Source organism: Xenopus laevis, chromosome 1L (assembly GCF_017654675.1).
Source record: "Xenopus laevis strain J_2021 chromosome 1L, Xenopus_laevis_v10.1, whole genome shotgun sequence".
NCBI classification, from domain to species: Eukaryota; Metazoa; Chordata; class Amphibia; order Anura; family Pipidae; genus Xenopus; species Xenopus laevis.
In genome coordinates this window covers 116,809,735-116,832,100 of record NC_054371.1, presented here as the reverse complement: position 1 = coordinate 116,832,100, position 22,366 = coordinate 116,809,735, and the positions used below count along the sequence as shown (strand labels likewise).

The 22,366-nt window shown below is 38.5% G+C and overlaps 1 protein-coding gene across 1 annotated transcript in view; it reads right to left on the bottom strand.

Annotated features, from left to right (window-relative positions):
- stra6l.1.L (stra6-like, gene 1 L homeolog) overlaps positions 1-22,366 on the bottom strand; it is a 38,712-nt gene that overhangs the window by 9,664 nt on the left and 6,682 nt on the right. The window contains exons 3-14 of the mRNA XM_018256324.2: positions 16,064-16,164; positions 15,241-15,371; positions 14,984-15,104; positions 14,166-14,211; positions 13,535-13,666; positions 13,265-13,332; positions 11,165-11,273; positions 10,639-10,783; positions 10,265-10,340; positions 8,873-8,954; positions 6,433-6,481; positions 4,195-4,312 (exon numbers count right to left, since the gene is read on the bottom strand). Coding sequence (XP_018111813.2) covers positions 4,195-4,312; positions 6,433-6,481; positions 8,873-8,954; positions 10,265-10,340; positions 10,639-10,783; positions 11,165-11,273; positions 13,265-13,332; positions 13,535-13,666; positions 14,166-14,211; positions 14,984-15,104; positions 15,241-15,371; positions 16,064-16,164 — 1,178 coding nt within the window. The remainder of the gene's footprint in view (positions 1-4,194; positions 4,313-6,432; positions 6,482-8,872; positions 8,955-10,264; positions 10,341-10,638; positions 10,784-11,164; positions 11,274-13,264; positions 13,333-13,534; positions 13,667-14,165; positions 14,212-14,983; positions 15,105-15,240; positions 15,372-16,063; positions 16,165-22,366) is intronic.

Below are 22,366 nucleotides of genomic sequence, written 5' to 3'. Positions count from 1 at the left end.
CTGGATTGTCTAGCTTGTGTTCAACTGAAAAACCTCTGTGCATTAGATCACTAGGATGGGAACATTAATTGGTGCAAGTTTTAACCTGGCAACCACACTGTGCCTTTAGGAACAGGTACAGTAACTGGGCTGCTTTTGGTGTCCAAAGTTAAGTTAAGAAATGGAAAGGGAGGCATCTGGAAGGGGCTTAGGGCTTTCAAAAAATCTGTTATGTCTGAAGGCTAGTAAAAAAAAGGATTTACAATAAAAAAATAATTATTTTGCCACCAATACAGATTAATGCAGTTTAGCTACCATCAAGTACAAGGTACTTTTTTATTATTACAGAGCAAAAGCAAATCAGAAATAAAGAATATTTGTTTACAAAGGACACAATGGGTAATGGATTTCAAAGATTTTTGAAAGCTGTAGTCAGCTCTATAGTTTTGGTTACAATATATATATATATATAGTTTTGTTTTTTTTTGTTTTTGCTGTAGCTTTTTTATTTTAATAGGTACAGTATGGATTTAGCAGTCTAAATTAGCAAAACAGAATGTATTTCATGGTAACTAGTTGGCACAGCTTCTACTGAATGCATGCAAGCTAAAATACAGATTGATAAGCTGAAGATGTGTTTTCATGTTTTTCAGTTTACTTTTGGCACCACCCTGCCCATGGATTCAACAGACTGTCATGGTTTTAATATAATCTGACCGTGTATACAATACATGTTGAATATTGGATAATTGGTTCAAGCCTTGTAGAAAGTGGATAACACTCCTTTAACACAAATGATATATTTAAGAAAATCTTGGCTTATATTGTATAAAATCTGACCAAGCGGGGACTAATTTTCCAGACAGATCAATCATTTTCCAAACAAACTTTGTTTAACATAATTGCCAGAATATTACTTATGGCTACTTTGGAGCTCTCTAATCTGTTTTCAGTTAGTGAGTAGAAGGGTTTTTTTGCGCATCTGTTTACCCAGTTTCTTTTTACACTGTACTATTCCTTCAAATTTGTTTTATCAAAATAACACAAGTTAGAAATGATTTTGAACACTTGTTCAGCTATATATATATATATATATATATATATATATATACGGTATATATACGGTATATATACGGTATATATACAGTTAGAAAAACTGCACATCTCAGGGCTTAGAAAAAATGTATGTATTTTTATTTGGCAAATGCGGACGTTTCGGCTGCTTCTTCTGCCTTTTTCAAAATACCCAAGGTACTTTTTTTCAAAGTTTTCAAGGTACTTTGAAAAAGGCTGAAGGAGCATCAGAAAGGTCAGTATGTAGCTCTCCTTCTTCCTCTATTAAATTAATAGAGTACCTTATCTACCACCCCTTTAAGTGCCCACTATACCTCTCCAATGTATTTTTATACTCCCTCTTAATATTAGTAGAGGAGGAGCACATCCAGTACCCCTTCTATTATCTTTATATATTTTCCCATCCTAAGAGTATATCCTTTTTTTATAATCCAGCCCTTTCCCTATCAAAACATGAAGAAAGAAGGAGGAAAAGAAAACGAAAAAAATTAATAAATAAATAAGTCAATAAATATACAAACAAAAAAAAAAAAAAAGAAGAAGAGTATCAAACACAAACAAAATAGGCTAGTTGACAGAAGAGAAAACTATGGTAAGTGGAGACAATTAAGTACATCTGAATATTGTATTCAAATATTAGTTTCTAGATAGACCCCTTATTACATATACAGATTCTATAAAATTAGTAACATTTGAATAACCCATATTCTTATATTGAATGAAACTTCATATGTTAATGACACGGCAAGAAGTAAAAAGAGAGTAAACCTTCCTTATGTCTCTACAGAGGAGGTGGCATTTTTCCTCTGGGCCTTCAGCCATGTGCAAGGGCTCAAGTCAGGTAGATCTTCCCCTCCATAAGCCATCTGTCTCCACTCCTTAAGATCTACTGCAGGTATACATAGGCCACGACAAAAGATATCTATTCCATCCGGATCTTTTAAGGTGTAGATTTGGCCATTATTCTGTGCTGAAAGGGAGAATGGATAGTTCCACCTGTATTTAATGCTCCTTTCTGTTAAAGCAGCTGTTAAGGGTCTAAGCAGCCTACGCTGTTGCAGGGTCATCCACGATAGGTCCTGGAATATCTCTATTCTTTTGTCCTGATATTGGCAGTTGTTAGCGCTCCGTGCTTTATACATGATAGCCTCTTTAGTCTTGTAACTGCACAAGCGACATACAACGTCTCTCGGCCCGTCTCCATTTGGCCTTTTGCCTGTGGCCCTGTGGGCCCTATCAAACTCCACTTTCGTTTCTGTTGGGCGTTGTAAGAGTGTATTGAAAATCACTGAAAGAGCATTCTCCAGCTCTTCCTGGGGCACAGACTCTGTTAGGCCCCTCACCCTCAGATTATTACGCCTCCCACGATTATCCAAATCCTCCATTTGACGCTTTATCGGATAGAGCTCCTTATGATGTACATTAGTGCGCTGTCTGCCCCTTTTAATAGCCTGTCGGTTTTCTGATACTTGCGCTTCTAGCTCCTCCAATTGAGTGCCTATACAGCGTAGCGACTCCCTTATCTCTATCATGTCCTCTTTTTGGGCTCTACGGATTTCCTCCGTCATTACCTGGAGATCGCTCTTAGTAGGCAGCGACGCTAGTATCTCCTGCAGTGTCTGGCCTGTCGGTTCCTCCTCGTTGATCTCAGGCGCATCCGCCATCTTGCCTCCGGTCGAGAGCCTGAGACGATCCGCTCTGTCAAAGTATCTGGATACTGACGTGGCCTTGGGCGCTTGCGGAGGTGTTGAAATCGCCGGTTGGGGCTTCTTTTTCCCGTCTTTCCCCATATTGGTAGGTGAATATAGCCTCTTGTATTCGGTGGTGGCAATTATCATGATAATAAGAATGTTTATCGAAGTGGTAGAGCTGCTTATACAGTAACAATATATAGTGGATAATGTACCCCCTACTGTAATTTATAAAGATATTATTAGTCACCGAGGAGTTATGTGACCATATAAAAGCACGAGGCCAAAGGCCAAGTGCTTTTATACAGGTCACATAACTACGAGGTGACTACTAATATCTGTATAAATTTAAGTAGGGGGTACATTATGCATTATAATCTGCAGTTTTGTGTCCAGTGTCTTCCTTCCTATATATGTGTAGTATTTTAATGGCTTTGCCCTATGTGCTGTAAAATTACACTTTTAATGCTGTTTTCCTTTCCCCACCCCAGCCCCCCACTTAATTTTATCCCCGTAGTTACTTTTTTTTGTGTGACCTGTTTTTGAATTCGATGTTTTTTTCCCAATATGCCTTGTATCCTGCCCTGGGTGACGTCAGTTGCAGGGGAGGGGGAAGTTGAGGGAAGGAAAGTGTCAGAGGACTGGAGAATGATGGGTGGAGGCGGAGCAATACCGGAGATTGTGTGAGGGAGACAAATGGCATTGTGAGGGGAGCTAAAGGAGCCAACGGTTACAGGTTACACGGAGGAGCATGAAAATAGATGTTAAGAAGGTGGGTGGAAGGGAGGGGGACTGAGAGTAAGACGGAGAGCCACTGTGCAAACATGAGGGAGCCCATTGAGCCATCATGTGAGGGGGGAGCTAGTCTAAGGAGACACGGAGGGGGCAGGACCTGAGAGTGAAGCAGCCGAGAGTTAGTGAGAAGAGCGCGACAGTGTTAAGCTAGAGCTGAGCCAGGGAATTAAAAGGAAGGGGGGCAGAGTGGAGGAAAAGTGCAGCAGCGGCAAGTGCTCTCTCTCTAGTTTATAAACGGTGTGTTCTGACGCAAGAACGCGCCGTTTATAAGGATATAATTTACAGTCTGGTCCCATAGGGAAATGACCAGACTGTAGATTATATAGTGAATAAAGTACCCCCTCTTGTTACCGAGGAGTTTCATGACCATATAAAAACACGAGGCCGAAGGCCGAGTGTTTTTATACAGGTCATGGAACTCCGAGGTAACTTCTAATATCCTCATATTTTGCAACTGGGGGTACTTTATTTATTATAATACACAAATTTCAATGAGTCATGTGACTGAAATGACATAAGAACTCACCGTTTATAACTGATGACATCAGAACTCACCGTTTATAAGGATATAATTTACATGATATTCATGGCTTTTGTGTATTATATAAAGATATACTTACATACATAAGCAAATGAGGGAAAAGGAAATACTTACACTGAGATACCTAAGCCCTGAAACAACTGAAGTGCTTGGCCATGCTTTATTGGATAAACAAAAGCATACACGAAAGCCATTCCTAATAGTATCTGAACAGTGTGCATTATCAGGTAACCTGTGGTAAAAAGCATATATGGATTTCTACATCAAATGAATATACAACATCATCCAGGGTGCAATGTATAAGTGTACCTTATCTGTTTGTTACACACTGCAGGATATCCTATTTCTCTTCTATATAGGTTCTACACGATCTGTGCAGCTTTACAGCATTAAACAGCATGTACAATATTCGGGGGGGGGGGTTGTGGAAGCACTCAAGGCTAAATTAAGTATATTTAAGTTTAATGGATGTGCTATTTACAATGCATTTCCCTGGTCCCCTGTCTCATATGTAATTCAGTATAAATGCAAGTGCATAAGTTTACAAAACAGGGGTTTTTAGTTACAAAGTTGTGATCATAAAGTTGAAAAGCCACCATACCACGTCAAGGTAATCCCCATATGGTGGTCCCTAGCTTGCTTATTTAAAAAACAGAGATACTTCTCTGAATAATAGCATTACCTGTATTCAGTGTGTGTTGAACATTGGTTTCAATTTGAAAGCTGAATCCTCCACCGCCAGAATGCCCAAACCAACGCCCATATTGCAAAAGCAAAGGACTACCATTAGTATTAAGGGGTGGGTGTGGTGTGCTATTAAAAACCACATAAAGCTATGCCACGGCTTCAGGCCAATATACAATATTCGGGGGGGGGGGGGGTTGTGGAAGCATTCAAGGCTAAATCAATTATATTTAAGTTTAATGGAGAGGGGTTTACCTTGACGTGGTATGGTGGCTTTTCAACTTTATGATCATAACTTTGTAACTAAAAACCCCTGTTTTGTAAACACATGCACTTGCATTTATACTAAATTGCTTATGAGACAGGGGACCAGGGAAGTGCATTGTAAGTACCGGTAGCACTTCCATTATACTTAAATATACTTTAATTTAGCCTTAAAAGGCACCTATCACAGCCAAAATCAAACACATATTAACAATATGACCAGTACAACATAAACATTTTTCATCAAACTACATATACTGTATAGTTTTTTGAAAAAAACTGCAGGTTTTAAAAAATCCCTTACTTTGTCAAATGGGTTCTTTCAGGAGGCCATACTGAGACTATAACAGAGACTGTAATATGCAAATTTCAGGAGCATGCTCAGATTGAAACACTGCTTTGAGTATTCTACCCAGAATGCCTTGTTTAAGTAAACTCCTCCACTAGAAGTATCAGGAGATTTCCCTATCTTGTCCCCTGCTGGTAAAGTCATTATGCAAAAGAAGGGCACACACTAACTTCCAGCAGGTGGCAGCACTACTGTACAGCAGCTAACACAGAGGTTTGGCTGATTTGAAAATAGCTTAGAAGGGTTGATAAGCAACAAGGAATTTCAACTGAGCATGTGCGAGATTTCAGAGCTGCAGTTGGCTGGGAAGATATAGGTAGGAGGAGCCAGTGGAATCCAAGATGCCTGCCTCAGCTAGAACTGCAGTGGAGATAGGGGAGATCTTGCAGAAGGAATAGTGAGCTGATGATTTACATTATACAAACAATTCTAACTGTTTTAAAAATCTGATTTCTTGAACTTTCACATGGTGTATTTACTTAGGAAATGATTTTAGTGATGATTGGTGCCCTTTAAGAGTGCTTCCACAACCCCCGAATGTTGTCTATTAAACAGCATGTACTCAAGTTAAGTCTTTACTTTTCATTTCAGGAAAGGGGGAAGAGGGAAACAATAAACAAAACTCGAACAAAAACAGACACAAACATGGTTCACTTGTACATGACCTTGACAGGTTTTAACTGGAATGTTTTCTGAGCTTTGTGGTAAAATCAATCTCTAAAAATTCAAGCTTTTTTCCATCTAAACATTTCCCCTTTAAAAACTTGACCATAAGAAAATAGAGGTTTAATAAATAGGCCCCTTAGTCTCTGGCTGCCTGTCCCGCTCAAGTGCTCACACCTGCTATTCCATAGTCACAGACCTTTATAATAGTCAGTTATTCAAGCTGTCACTATAGACACGATCATAACTCACTATAGACACGATCATAACCCACCATACCTAGAGTCTCACCACTACAGTCCTTTTTAAGAGGCTGTTATCCCCTTAGCAAAGCTAAGATATGCATATATGATTTACTGAGCATTCATAGGCAATATATAAAACATGCATACCCCACAAAATGTATGCAACTTGCCAGCCAGAATATCTCGCAATCGCCGCCTGTGAATAAAAGAATCAGAAAAAAATCTTACAAAACTCAAAACAAAAATGTTGTAGGTAGGGTTATGCAGCAACCTAAGCAAAGTTACCCTGGCTCATAACAACTGATCAGATTTTTGCCATCATAATGCACTACATCAGAAAAGGGTATTGCAACTGTTGGATACTGAACCCATGATTTGGCATAACATTTTAGATAACTTTTTAACCCCTTTACTGTGTAGTACACACATACAGTAGTTAAGTACAGAAGTTGGACAAGTCTCAGGTATTATCAGATAGAGGTTGATTTACACAACAAAAGAAAATACTTTGGGTCCAAATCACTAATGGTCGAAAAAGTGAGTGTTATTTATAGCATGCCTTAAAAATGTTATCTTATACTTTTAGAATTAACAATCGATTCACTAAAAGTTCACTTGTCTAACTTAAGAAGTGCTATTTTTACGTTCATTTTAGCTGAATTGTGTGCGGTATTTTATAGCATGCGTTGTTTTGTGCCATATTTTAAAGCATTTGATAGTGTCACAAGTTATTAGTGCAATCTATAGCACCTAAGACATTCGCGATGCCACTTGCAGAGTAGACGTCTCTTTTTACAGTATTCTAGTCATTCCTTTCCCTGGGAAATGTAATATAATTCCATGACACAGAACGTAGTGCATTCTGGATCTTTAATTGCTGCTCTACAGCACCTCACTACATCTTCCTCTATTAATCCATCTGATGTTGTTTAGTCATGCCTACTCCTGGAAGGTGTTAAATTTCACAGTAATTATCGCACAATTTTATGCAAAAAGTCAGAGAAAGTGACACACTTACACTAATGCGCTGATTAAAGCCTCGGGTGCACGCTGTGTCCTCTCTGCACAGGTTAATTTCTCATGCAAATAATTATTCCAGCAGCACTCTGATCAGTGGTTCAAACTTTTATTTGTGCCACTAGCAAGGTAACGTTTCGGGCAATACCAGCCCTTTATCAAGCCTATCGCACGATATGCTTTTATTGCTTAAAAGATGTTAGTGAATAATGCGTTAGGATTAATTGTATTTTATAAATATCACAATGCGATTAGAATACCGCTGTGCAGAAATGTAGAATTAACGTTTGCGATATGTCTATTAGCACATGTGAAAATATTTTAATGAATCGTTCCTTAAATAACGAGTCTTAAATAACGCACAAAACTGTTCATTAAGGAATATCGGCCTTTTGTGTATCAGCCCCTTTTTGTTTACAGATTGCGTATTTTCTGTCCACTAACTGGTAATAAAATAGTCAAATTAGCCATCACGTACTAAGCCACTGTAAACTATATAGGTTACATATTATCTGGGCTCTACAGCTGTGTATCACTGCTAATAATGTTACATCATTAATAAATAAGAAAACAAATTTAATAAATGGGCCCCCACATGTGGACAGGATTTGGACATCCCCTTTGATACCCTGTAGACTGCATAACATTAAGCATTTATTTTTTTTTGGTCAAATAAAACAAAACTAAAAATGAGAACAACTGCCTATTGACTCCGATACATTTGGAGCAGAAAATCATTCCCATTGCATTTGGTAAAATTTCACCATTTTATAAATGTTTTCATGATTTTGTGAATTCTTTTGGTGAAGGTAAATGGGGCAGTTTTCCTCATCACGACTAGGCTCTCACAATGAATACCTGTGACCACAACCACTAATGATAAGTATTTGGGGGGCTAGAAGAACAAAAATGACATTAGTAGGAGTACAAAAAACAGCTATGATATTAGTTTATCCTGCAAATTCCAATCCTAAATGTTTATCAATGAGCTGAGAAGGAAAATACCGGTTCCCAAAATACCCTGGAGATATGCTCTATCTCAGGGGTCCCCAACCTTTTTTACTTGTGAGCAACATTTAAATGTAAAAAGAGTTGGAGAGCAACACAAGCATGAGAAAGTCCATGGGGATGTCAAATAAGGCCTGTGATTGGCTGTTTGGTAGCCCTATATGAACTGGCAGCCTACAGGAGAGTCTGTTTGGCAGTGCACCTGGTTTTTATACAACTAAAACTTGCCTCCAAGCCTGGAATTCAAAAATAATCATCTGCTTTGAGGCCACTGGGAGCAACATCCAAGGGGTTGGAGAGCAACATGTTGCTCACGAGCTACTGGTTGGGGACCACTGCTCTATCTGATACTATTTACAGTATATCCTTTCCCTGTAGGAGATTTAGTATGATTTATAAGGATAGCTATATAGGATATCTATTAATACGTCTATCATGTTGTCCTTATTAATCATACTAAATCTCCTACAGAGAAAGCAAATATCCAGAATAAAAACAATATTTCTCACTCACCAGCTGGATATAAAAAGCATTTATATTATTTTGTAGAAACCAATCTTACCACACTGTCAGAAGGAGAGGGTACTTGAAACTTTATAGGCAGGAAAGACTTTTCGCCAACCCAAAGCCGCTTCATGTGTTTTCTAAAAAAAAACAACAAAAAGCAAAGAATATTTAATCTTATGGTGTAGGAGTGGAGGTGAAGGTAGAGTAGTGTTGCAGTGCAGCAAAAATAAGCCTATAATAAGACTGCATCATTTTAATAGTGCACAAACGGACAACCTGCGTCTCTGGGGTGCTGTAGACATACACTACTTTCATATCTTTGTGTTATCCTCAGGGATTACTAGGGACATAGTTGATCCTATGTTAAAAATAATTTTATAATGCTAATAGTTATATAATAGTATTAATGACAACATACTACATGGCTGTTGCATGACGCCAGTGCTTTCAAAGGGTTACGTCTGGTACATATTTCGTCTGAGGACTATTGTTGACAATTAAAAAGCTTCAGGTACTAACTATATAGTGCTGACTGAGAATCTCACATAATAGGGGCAGACAAAGACCCCTAAATTATAAGTGGAAAAATTATATTTTGTAGAACCCACAGCAAGACAATGGGCATTGGGCAGGGACACCATTTTCTCTCCAGAGTATATCAGAAAACACATTAAAACCAAATCATATGAAGAGAAGTTGGTCCCCAACATTCTGCATATTATATGACTATACTGTCTACACCATGGATTGGTACAAAAGCTTATTAGGTTCATCTTCATTGTTTATAGTGAAGTGTATCTCAGTAGGTAGCACCAACCCTATACTTTAGTCCTTCACTAGCTTTTTTCCCCAACAAAACATCTAGGAAGTGCGAGAACCAAAGGCTAAGAGTCTACGTGTATATAAATGGTATGATGCAGAGGAAGTGCCTGATTGTCCTGTATACTCATCCATAGTAGCACAGTAGGGGAGTGGAGAAAGCCTGACAGCCCAGGACCTGTCAAGGAGTTAAAGGGGTTAGAGACCAGTGATTAAGCCTTAGTATGTGTTTATTATTTGGGTTACAGTAAAGCACAAGATATACTGAGTGCAGTGCATTGATCCAGTTGACTGGTGCATCACAGAGGGAGGTGGGACCTGTAATACTACACAGGGTACACCCAAACCTTGCTACACACTACTCTGCCCATGACCTTCCTACATGCTACTCTGCCCATGGGTATTGATGCACTGCATTCGCCAGACTGGATCTGGTGAGACACTGCTGATTAACTCATGGTCTAGGGAAGCAACTAGTAAGCAATACTGCTGGATGCACATTATCTTTTAAAATTCTAGGAATAGGAAGTTAGGAATCATAACACACTGAAAACTATGTAGTAGATTTATGAAAGATCAGTTAAGCAGGAGCAGTACAATATGCAAGAGTGAAACTGTTTCTTCTTACCTGTAGCAGATTAAAATGTGAAATATGTACGAAACCGTTATGGCACTTGCTAAGAAGGTACTGAAAAACCATGCACCTAAGAAAGAACACATTGTGCCAGGTCTGATTATTCTATTTACTATGAACTCCCCCAATATTTACCATAGGTGTCATATGTGCTATAAGAAGCATGTATACTTTAAACCCTTCAGTCAATTACACATTTACTTTTAGTAGTCTTCCCCCAGCAGACTGGTTAAAGTTATGTCTGTATTGTGAGAATTGCAATAAATAAGTAATCCATGTTTAAACTGCATATTCAGACCAATAACATAACAGAACATAAACATCTTCCAATAAAAAGAATCACTATGTGTAACATATTGTATTCTTACCCTCAAAAGCACTGATAAATTCCTTCACATATGTGATTGTGTCGTTCAGTCCGTAAAACATGGATTCAGGCTGTTCCATTGATTCTGCGAAACGGGTCATCAGTTGTAAACCAGTCATAAATGCTCTAAATTCTATAGTAACAAACTGCAAAAGAAACACGCTTTTTAAGATATCACAGGGAATATTCTGGAATATCATATGTGGCACTTCCTAATCTAATACCACTATTAAGCACATTCCCTATACACACTTGTACATTCTTTGCAGAGGTCACCTGCCGGATTTATCAGTTCATAAACTGTCAGTACAGTAAGAGGGGTGGGCTCTTGGAAATACCAGCCCAGCAACAGTGCAGTGAGGGATGCGAAGTCCAAAACTGCCCAACCCGCATGCAAATAATGGCAGATAAATAATGACAATGCCTCTCTCTTCAGCTTCTATTGCAGAATGTTTTACTAAATTTAAGAAGTGCAATTTATTTGAAAGAAACATTATTCAGCCATCAAACAGCTCCCTTTAACTTACAATGTACAGACATAACAAGGACAGAACTGTTGTGCCAATCATTCTGCTGGGGAATTTAAAACAAGGGTCCCAATCATATATTTTTCTAGCAAACCAGGATCTCTTCACCCTGCAAAACCAAACATAATAAGTACCTTAATTAGAGATAATTACACATTAAAGTAATATTTAGTTCAGTGCTGTGCTGTATTTTGCTAATATAGTTTCTGAGTTAACTGCTGATATTCAGAATACAGGAAAGTTTCCAGACTCAGAAAATGCAGTTAATGACAATTATATTTAATTCAGTGTAAGGCTGCCTTAGACCAGTGCTGTCTAACTACTGTGGTACTGAGGACTGGAATTTTTCTGGCCTACATGATGGAGGGCTGATAATGGAAGCCAGTGTTAACCACTTTCTGTTTTTAAACCACACCTACTTTAAAACACAAAAAAGTTAAGTCATATTAAAGGAAAACTATACCCCCAAAATGAATATTTAAGCAACAGATAGTTTATATCAAATTGAATGACATATTAAAGAATCTTACCAAACTGGAATATATATTTACATAAATATTGCCCTTTTACATCTCTTGCCTTGAACCACCATTTTGTGACTCTATCTGTGCTGCCTCAGAGATCACCTGACCAGAAATACTACAACTCTAACTGTAACAGGAAGAAGTGAGGAAGCAAAAGGCAGAACTCTGTCTGTTAATTGGCTCATGTGACCTTACATGTGGTTTGTATGTGTGCACAGTGAATCTTACGATCTCAGGGGGCGGCCCTTATTTTTTAAAATGGCAATTTTCTATTTATGATTACCCAATGGCACATACTACTAAAAAAGTATATTATTATGATAATGGTTCATTTACATGAAGCAGGCTTTTACACATGAGCTGTTTTACGCAGTATCTTTTAATAGAGACCTACATTGTTTGGGGGGTATAGTTTTCCTTTAAGACATACACTTACATCCATATGCCTCATCTTCCCCTGTGCATAACACAGCACCCTCTCCCCAGAACACGATTAAACACCTTAGGGACCCCTAACAACAATTTTAAAATGCTAACAACCCCCAAGAACAAACCACTAACAGGCTTATGTTCTTCAGGCAGAGTATGGCACACCAAAGGAGAATAAGGCAGGCATAATATGGCACACCCAGGGAGCATAGTGCAGGCAGCGTATGGTACACGCAGGGAGCATAGGGAAGGCAGAGTATGGCACACACAGGGAGCATAGGGCAGACAGAATATGGCACACAGGGAGCATAGGGCAGGCAGAGTAAGCCCCACACAGGGAGCATAGGGCAGGCAGAGTATGGCACACATAGGTAGTATAGGGCAGGCAGAGTATGGTACACAAAGGAAGTATAGGGCAGGCAGAGTATGGCACAAACAGGGAGCATAGGGCAGGCAGAGTATGGCACAAACAGGGAGCGTAGGGCAGGCAGAGTACGGCACACACAGGAAGCATAGAGTAGGCATAGTACAGCACACACAAGGAGCATAGGGCAGGCAGAGTATGGCATACACTGGGAGAATAGGACAGGCAGAGTATGGCACACACAGGGAGCATGGGGCAGGCAGAACAGAGAAGGAGACCGGAAAACATATCAGGATCACTTTAAGACGAACAGTTCATCTCTGTAGTGATACCTTTTAAAGCTTGCACATGGTAAGCAGACACAGCAGGCAGATTTTCATGTAGGGGGCCACACAAAGGGGGGGCGTCAGTCGGACAGCACTGGTCTATATTAATCCATCAGCAGCTAGCATCACACTTGAACATGCCTAATGTGTGGTTCCTATGTGTTACTACACTGAAGCATATGTGTGATATGCAAGGGGTCATTTACCATGAACTTGGGTGCAAGTCTTTTGTGCCTTGCTGGATCACAGGGACTTGCATCAGTGGGTGCTATCAGCAGAGAAGGGTGCAAAGTGCAATACACATACTGGCTTGTACCTATCGTTTTCACTTTGCACCTTGCCCCGCACTTGGTAAATAAGCCCTATACAGTACATCCACAGCACACAATTACAGTACACCCACAGAACAACTGAACAAATATAATTAATCAATATGCCCACACAAGAAAATACTTACTGCACAGGCTTTTTGAATAATCTTTTCACATGTTCAGCTTGATGTTGTGGCAAAAAACATTTTCCTTCCTATACATCGAAGAACAAAACTTGCTTAGGATTTCATTGAAGACACATCTGAACAATGAACACTAGAGGGCTTATGCAAAGTAAGATGCACAGACACAGATAACCCTGCTTTTTTTTGCTTACAATGCAGTATTTTTCTCCAAAAAGTCAAGATAAATAACAACTACATATCTATGTAATATATATATATTGATCTACTTACAGCAATAACATCCTCCGCACCTATAATTATTCTGATGGACTTTATAAACAGGTAAACAAATCTGATAAGCAGGAATATGAAGCAGAGCAGGGAGGGCCAATTAAAGATGACCTTTTCATAGCTGCCTGGAACCTGAAAGAACAACGGATTGCAATGAAATTTTAAATAAATAATAATAATAAATAATTCATTTTGAGGTTTTTAAGCGTTTTTACCTCTGTCAGCTCCTGCTTTGCTCTAAAATCAGCATATTGCATTGTTGGGTCCAGCCATTACCTTATTATGAGCTATGTGTCTGTATCCCATCACAGATCAATGAGGGTGGGGGAATGAGTGTTGTACTTTTAATCCCTTGACTCAAACCATCATATTAAGTCTTAGTTTAACCACATCCAGTAGTGAACAATCTTCTTACAATAAATTATATTGCTCAATAAATGATTTATTGGTTTGCATACTGGATATTGGAGGGAAGGTTTTGTTTCTCTTTATAAACTGAGAGCCGTATTGCAAAAGATAAACCAATGAACTTACACAATATTTGCACAATATCATGGTTGGCTAAGAATGTCCCACTCCTTCAATACATGAATGATTCAAGTTATAGCAAGTAACAGTTTGAAATACTTACATCTCCATCTGGGCACGAGACAATGTCTATTGTAGTGATGATAAACCTGCAAACACGACCCACATTAAAACATAAATTAATGGAAAACCAACTGTAATCAGATTATGTTTTTTTATGCAAAATGTTTTACCTGTTCAATGTTCATATCCAATTAAAGGGGAAGATCACTTTTAAATAAAAATATGTTTTGAATAGATCTCTATGTTAATATTGAAATGGTCTAAATATGTAATTTTTTAAGTTTTTTTTTAAATGATTAACTTTCCTATTCTACTCATTTATGTCCTTCAGCTATAATGTTTGTAAAGCTCATTGAGCCCAGCAGCCAATGACTTTGAAGGGGAGGTTCACCTTTCAGATAACATTTAATTCTAAGCAACTTTTTAATTATAGTTTTTTTATTATTTGCCTTTTTCTGCATTTCCAGCTTTCAAATTGGGGTCACTGACGCCATCTAAAAAGAAATGCCCTGAAAAGCTACACATTTATTGTTTTTGCTAAGTCTTCTTTGTGTTCAGGGCCTCTCCTGTTTACATGCCAGTCTTTCATTCAAATCAAAGCATAGTTGCTAGTGGAATTTGGACCCTAGCAACTATGTTGCTGAAATTGCAAACCGGAGAGCTTTTGAATAAATAGTTAAATAACTCCAAAACCACAAATAATAAAAAAAAATGAAAACTAATTGCAAATTGTCTCAGACTCTCTCTCTAAAGGTAAACAACAACTTTAATGGCTATTTTTACATTATTCCTTATTATATGCTCTCCCTTGACTATGCATATTCTATTCTGACTTCCAAATTTCCAAATCATTCTTACCAAGTGAGAGTGTACAGAAATCCAGTAACAGACCCAACTAATTTATTTTCAGTGGTGAGACAGGCAAAAATAGGATAAAAGGACAATCCAACTTCAATGGCTCCAATAAAAAGACCAAGGGCTGAAAAATACAATATGTTAAAATTGCAATCACTCCCAGAATGAATAGTGTAAATGAAAACTAAAGGCGCCCATTTTTAACTCAGTATACTATTGACTTTGTTCTTATTTTCACTTTAAAACAAATGGCATATTACCTCTTGCCCAGGTAGGCACTCCTATGGGAAGATATTCCTCTGAAAACAGGGATACGACTTTGTTAGCTATTGCACCAAATGCAAAACCAAAGGTCCACCTGTTGCTGAAAGTTCCAATTAGATCTAAGGGACTGTCAAAATGGTATACGAATTAGAAGAAATGTAAATGCACATTCAGTAGTATAACACTAAAATGTAAATATATCACAATTGCAATAGCCCATACCGGAGTTTAAACATTGCCTTGTATTAGATCATGCAGATTATATAAGCATCTGATTTCTTTAGTTATGTCTGGTTTCTATGGGGAAATCCTCCAGTGCAAGTTAGCAACTGTGTGAGTGTTTCTTACTAAGTTATAGAAAACATATTTTCCATCCTCCTTAGCACATGACTGGCCATTTATCAACCTTCTTTGTAGGTAGCTCAATGGCTACACAGTCAGTGATATTATATACCTCCCATAATTCTGTCTGACCCTTCTCATCAATCTTTACATAGCACAAGTGTATATTAGAGAGCCTTATGTATTATAGCAGATTATTTATTCCCAATTAAAATAAATGATTACAAGTCAACCTGGAGTTCCTTAACCAATAAACAAGGTGGCCTGCAACCTAGCAACTTTATATGATTACAGAACTCTTTGTTAACTTTTAATATTACTAGGGCTAATATATCCCTTACATGCATATATTTTATATAGAGATAGAATGAACCCTCATGGCTGTGATACACTTCATTTCAGCTAAATGCAAGCATTTCTTTCAAGTATTCCTAAACTTCAATGCCAAATAAAATGCATTAACATGAAATATCTTACATGACAATTCCAAATCTTCCGCTGAGCAAGTAGAATTTTTTGTCTAATTTTGACCTGTTTACACGCCTCTCAAGGAAAGACAGTGACAAAATGATAAGAATCTGAAACAAAGAAAAAAATATTTGTAAGCTTGTAAATATGTGTTTTGGCAATAGTTTAGTCTCAAGCTGTTTTAATCACAGACATCATTTACGTTTTTTTTGGCAGATTCACGAAGCAAGCACAAGTGTAAAATGATAAAATGGTTGCAAATGTGATGCTGTTCATAAAAGTACTTGTATCCATACGTTCTCCATTGCAACTTGAGGTGAGTGCCAACTACTCCTTCATCCTGTTCTAATAAATCATATACAAGAGCACCAATGAGGCGAGTTGAGGCACTTGCTTCAGGCGACAGCACCCCCCTGGTTGTCAGGCGCAGCAAAAATTGCACTCTCTGCACTAGCGATGTGGACCACCCGACCCCTCCAGCGCTGAAGAGGTGAGTGCCGTGGGGAGGGGTGGGCGCAGCAAAAGGAAGGTCGCCTCAGGCAGCAAAATAACCAGGATCGCCCCTGCCTGGAATAATAGTCAGCCACCCCTTGGCATTCATTACAATGTCTCTGCTTAAAATGTAGTTATAAGTGCATTCCTTTTGTTTGTCCTCATATTTGGGCACAGAATTCTTTATATATATATATATAACAATAATAACTATAACAGTAAAACTGTAGCCCCACAAAGCAATCTTTTTTTGACTGCTGGTGCAGTGACCTCGATTTGAAAGCTATACAATGTCAGAAGAGGAAAGCAAATAAGTCAACTATAAAAAATTAATACCAATGAAAAGTTTTTAATAATTGACATAATATAACATACTAAAAGTTAACTTAAAAGGAGAACTCCATTAATTTCCTGCTGGCCCCACCCTGCTGCCACAGAAATGTTAACGCATTATTACAGCCAGGGACTGGGTGGGGACTACACAAAAAAAGATACACTGGAAGTACCTCTGTAGTAGTGATGTGTGAGTAGAGAGAAACTGGGGAGTAGCATGACTTCTGTTTGTAGCATGATTCTGGCTTTTCCAAGAAAATCTTCTCCACTTTTTAAACCCTCTATCTCTCCTAAAAGGGTATAATCCATAGCCCTATGTAAACTAGCCTCAAAATACAATAACCTACATCTCCTACGCCTAGTTTAAAAGCTCCCCCAGTCTCACAGCTAGCACAGTTGACCTCTTTCTAATGAGGTGAAAGTTGTCACAACTATATAGATTGCACCATAAGTAAAAATCACCCCAGTGCTCTCGGAACATAAACCCTTCTTTCCTACACTAAGACTTTAGACACACATTTAACTCCCTAAGTTCCTGTAGTACATAATGTTTCAACTCGATTAACCACATGCCGAACTCAGGAAGACTGCAAATTGTTCAGTCATCGGGATCCGGATGACAGAGAAGTATGTGACCGTCAGGAACTTAGGGAGTTAAATGTGTGTCTAAAGTCTTATTTGTGACCTGTTCGGACCCCATAATGAAAACTGTACATAAGACTTTTCTTGGCTTCCAATTCAGCTTTTGTAAACACAGCACCCTGCCTATATTGTGTGTCATAACATAGCACTCCCCCAGCATATTCTATATTACCCGATATTATTTTATATATATCATTCTCTCACTATTCCTCAATCTGCTACTGTTCTCTACCTTCATATTCTCTTTTTGTTTCCCCTATTTTCTTCTCTCCTTTGCACTATAACCCTCTCTGATGCCACCACCTTCTTCGTCTATATAACACGTCTCTTCTCCTCTACTAGCAATCTTTTCTCTTCTTCTATATATACTCTTTTAACTTGTGCTTTTTTAAGCTCTCTATTTTATTTGCATTCAGAAGTGGGGAGGAGCAAAATAAAGCTCTGGCATTACAATAAAAAAGATCCAGTATTCAAAACTCTTGAATTCCCCCCAAGGGGATGCGGTTTCACAGAAATAAAGATGTGGAAATGTGGCATCACTGTGCATCCCTCCCCAATTCCAGCACTGCCTATAAGCACAACCTGTCTAGCCCTGGCCCCACTCTCCTCCCCTCCACTACTAGAGAGGCTGGATTCCCAGCTGTTAGAAAGATCAAAAATATCTAGAACTGACGTTCCAGAGTTCACACCACCATTATTCCAGATACAATGCACAAAACAGCAAAAAAGCAAGTTTTAACATACTTTACATTTCCATTTAACTCCTTGTTTCACAATCTGATGTTTTAAACTCCACTTTAAAATCGATCCTCATGTACAATGCACCCACTTGCAATGTGGCTTATCACAGGGACTTTTTCATGTTGTTGATATAGACAGAATCCTATTTAATTTTGTCAGGCTGAAAGTACACCTAGTGTTTTTTAGATTAATATTTTGCAGGTTAATAAGCAGTCTAATTTATCTTATCAATGATTTATTCTTCAATTCTTTATGTATTATACTTATCTCTCACATGATCTTCTTCCGTGTGCTTTTCTCTTACCCTGCTGCTTTATGTGCCACTCTTATCTGTTTATTATTAACCTTTATTTATACAGTACTTGCAGTTTACACAGAATTTTACGTAGATTATACATTGTTCCCACACTGTCAAAACTTAATACTTGCTACTTTGCCTACTCACTGGGTTGTGTGCTAAGTCACACTGCAGACTCCAATATTATAATGTGAAGTACCTCAGCTGAGGTTATTATTTTAAATTTTGTACGGCACTGAAGCTCTCTCAAGATGATGAAGAGAAAAGCTGTTTCCATCTAAAGCACACCCAGCTATCTTTTACTTAAAACTTAAAAAACTTAAAGTGGCGGTATATACCTACATTTTTTTCCACATGACGCTGCAGGTTTTTAACATTTGTTGGATTGGTTCAATGGTGTAACAAAGAGATACTGGACCCACACAGCAATTTAGGGCTAAACTTTTGGAATACGATTTTTTCTTGCTTATCAGTCAGTGTACCTGTTAGATCCACTCTCTCAGATGCACCCCCTCATTTCCTGGTTTTGGTTTCCTAGATAGAGACTTCACTCACAGCTAGGGTTGCTACTTTTTTTTGCTGACAATACTGGCCTTCCGATTGGGAGACAGCAGTAATGTCATTAGGGGGTGACGATTTAACAGGACAGGGAAATGAGCAGGTTGGTCAGGGTAATGTGTGTATGGGGTAGGGGAATGGGCAGGGCAGAGGCAGTCCTCATCTTAAAAGGGTATAGAGTGGCCATAGAGTGGGTCAGGGAAGGGAGCAATTTATAGGTAGGTATATTGCCAGTAAATCTGTAATATTAGCAGTGGCTCTTGCTGGCAATTTGCTGGCTAGGCAGTCAAATACCAGCCGGATGGAAACCCTTCTCACAGATCCTATCCTATACTGATTTGTCCAGGTCCTTTAGGCATCTATTGTTCCTCAAAACCCACACAACAGGATGCAGTTCGCTTGATCAATGCATTCTGAAGAGGACATGTGAAGCAAAATGAAGTAAATTAAAATGTATTAAGTAATAGTGGCCATACACTATATGACCCACTCATCTGGCAAGGTCAAATGAACGAATCTTTCCCAGATATGCCCACCAATGGCAGGCAAAGATGGCAATGAGCGTCAACGGGTTGTAGGACTGCATCAACTAACCAATGCGGTCCTCAATAGCAGGAAAATTCAAACCTGCCCATTCGATGTCTGGACGATATTTGGCCAGTTATCGATCAGGGAGGACCATCGAAAGCCCACATACACTGGCAGATAAGTAGTCTAAAAGACCAATGTCGGCAGCTTTAATCTGCCCGAGTATGGCCACCTTAAGTTGACAATAAGTATCAGTTGGTTGTCCCAAATCCAGACCCTTTTTAAGTATCAAATTCTTACTTGGGAGTATAAAGCACATAAGATAATTACACCTGAAGGCTGTATTCATTGTTATTATACTGATAGTTTCCAGGTAAGGCTATTTCTACTAAGAGCGTTCCAGCTGTTGATAACAATGTCTGTGTACCATCAAGTATTAAACCATTAAAGACAATTATCAAACAGCAAAACTGCAATGTGGGTTTAATAGAAGCAGTGGTTACACACTACATGTTTTCAGACTGAGCCCTTTATCAAGTGTATTCATAAGTATAGGAGATGGAACAGCCTGGGGTACTTTTGAGGAAGTACCACGTAGATCGCGACCTTCTTCCTTCTTATCACCAGGTACAGAGTAGAGTGAAAATACTGACTTTAAGCCATCAAAGATAATCTCTCTGTGGTGCCCCCTTAAACAAATGAACAAATGGGTTTGCTATAACTTCCAGTCCTTTCCCTCCTTCTGATCTCCCTGTTGTATCACAACCAAATATCCATCAATGATCAGCACTGTACAGCTAGCGGAGGGGTACAACAAAAAAAAATGATAAAACAATATAATGTAGTATTTCAAGCTTATATACATCCACCACATGTGCAACTGAATTAAAATGTCCCCAAGGTGTTCAGTTAAGTTGCCCTTTCAAGAACTGATCCTAGGAGTACTTCCACAGATGGTTAAATTTGAAACCCGTAGTCCACAATCACCATATTCTGTGGTATAAGTGCCTACCAACAAACTGAATGATTTTCTTAGCATCTTTCAAAATATATCTTGTTTTCTATTTGATTCTGTCTTACATCAATCTGTCAGCAGAATTGATGAATAGAAGGCACAGCGCCTATAGCCTAAAACCCATTTATTTGATAAAATATATTAAAAATATTGCACTCACAAATGTGCTAAGATAAATATGCATCACATTTGAGACGAGGGGCAGTCAGTTGCTCATTTGCATTGGTTAGGTACTTGCTCCAGTTGCTCCCGTTAGTGACGTCTTTGACAGACTTGTTTTGCTGCCAATCAGCTTTGTCAGAGTTGTGGTTCTAGTTTGTGTTTTCCCTGCTTTAAAATGCTCCCTCAGAAGTACTCCAGGCCTCCCCCAGCGACTAAATCTTTCCTTCTCCTTTAAGCCATTGCACAGTTTATTATTTTGATGTATTTAAGTTCCCACACCATTTTATCCCTCTGTGATTTAAAGAACCCCAACAGTACAGTGGTCCAATGGTCTCTAATAATCTGATTTGTGCTGTGGACATTATGTTTTGCTGGTTCTTGTTCTCTCAGTCTCAAAGCATCTGTCCTGTTTCCCTAGTACAGAGTCCTGCAGTGGGACAAGCACATAAATAGATATACTCTGTTTGATAAATGACTGGAAAAGGCAACCTACAACCGTGTTCCATTTAGAAATGAGGTATCCATATCCTATCTGTGCTGTATATGTGAGTACAGGTCTCACAATTATTGGGAAAGGGGATGGTGGTGGTGTTTGCAGTGGTAGTGACTATATGCTGAAAGGCTATTGTATAGAATGTTAGTGCAGTGTCAGACTGGGGCCCACCAGATACAGTAGCATCACCTCAAGGTATTGAGGAGCATGACCCTTGTGTACTCATAAAAAATTGGTGTGATCCATCTCATAATTAGCGGGCTAGTTCACTCACTCAGAAACTGCTTAATCCCACCATGCACGTGTCAGACAGACGAGCCTGAGTGTAAAAACAGTTTCATGAATATTACCTTAGTAATAAATTAATCCAGTTAGCTTCTTTGCAAGTTACTTAACCTTTTAGGCCTTTAATACAGGACCCTCATTGAAGTTCATTAAGTAATGAGCGTCCACGTTAACCACGTTAGCAATTTTCTACACAGCACCATGCCAGAACTCAAAGTATACTAAAATATTAAATAAAGAGGTTTGGCAATCACAGAGCTACACTCTTTTACCCTGAGATGAATACCATCCAGTCCTGGACCTTGTTACTGTTCTGAGAATCATGTATATATCTCCAATTATTTCATGGGCTGTGAGCAGGGGGATGAAGCTTACCATATGCTGTATAGAAAAGAAGTTCCAAGTCTCTTGTTAGGAGACAGAGCAACAGGGGAGATATTAAGTTGTCCACACCAAGACAAATTCACTACAGTCCACCTAAATTTTAAGTCAATTAGAATTATTTCATTATTTGGTCCGTATGCCAATGATCTGATTACAAGGGTGGCCTTGTCAACCAAAGACAGCAGGAACAACTCATACCTGACTGAGCCCTGATCAAATATTAATCAGGTAGGCCATTATTTTGGCCCCACATATTGGCCAATAGGCTGCTAATACACAAACATTTAAATCAGGGATTAATATGATTTATATGCTGTACATTATTTTACCCACTGGATTATATATATATATATATATATATATATATATATATATATATAT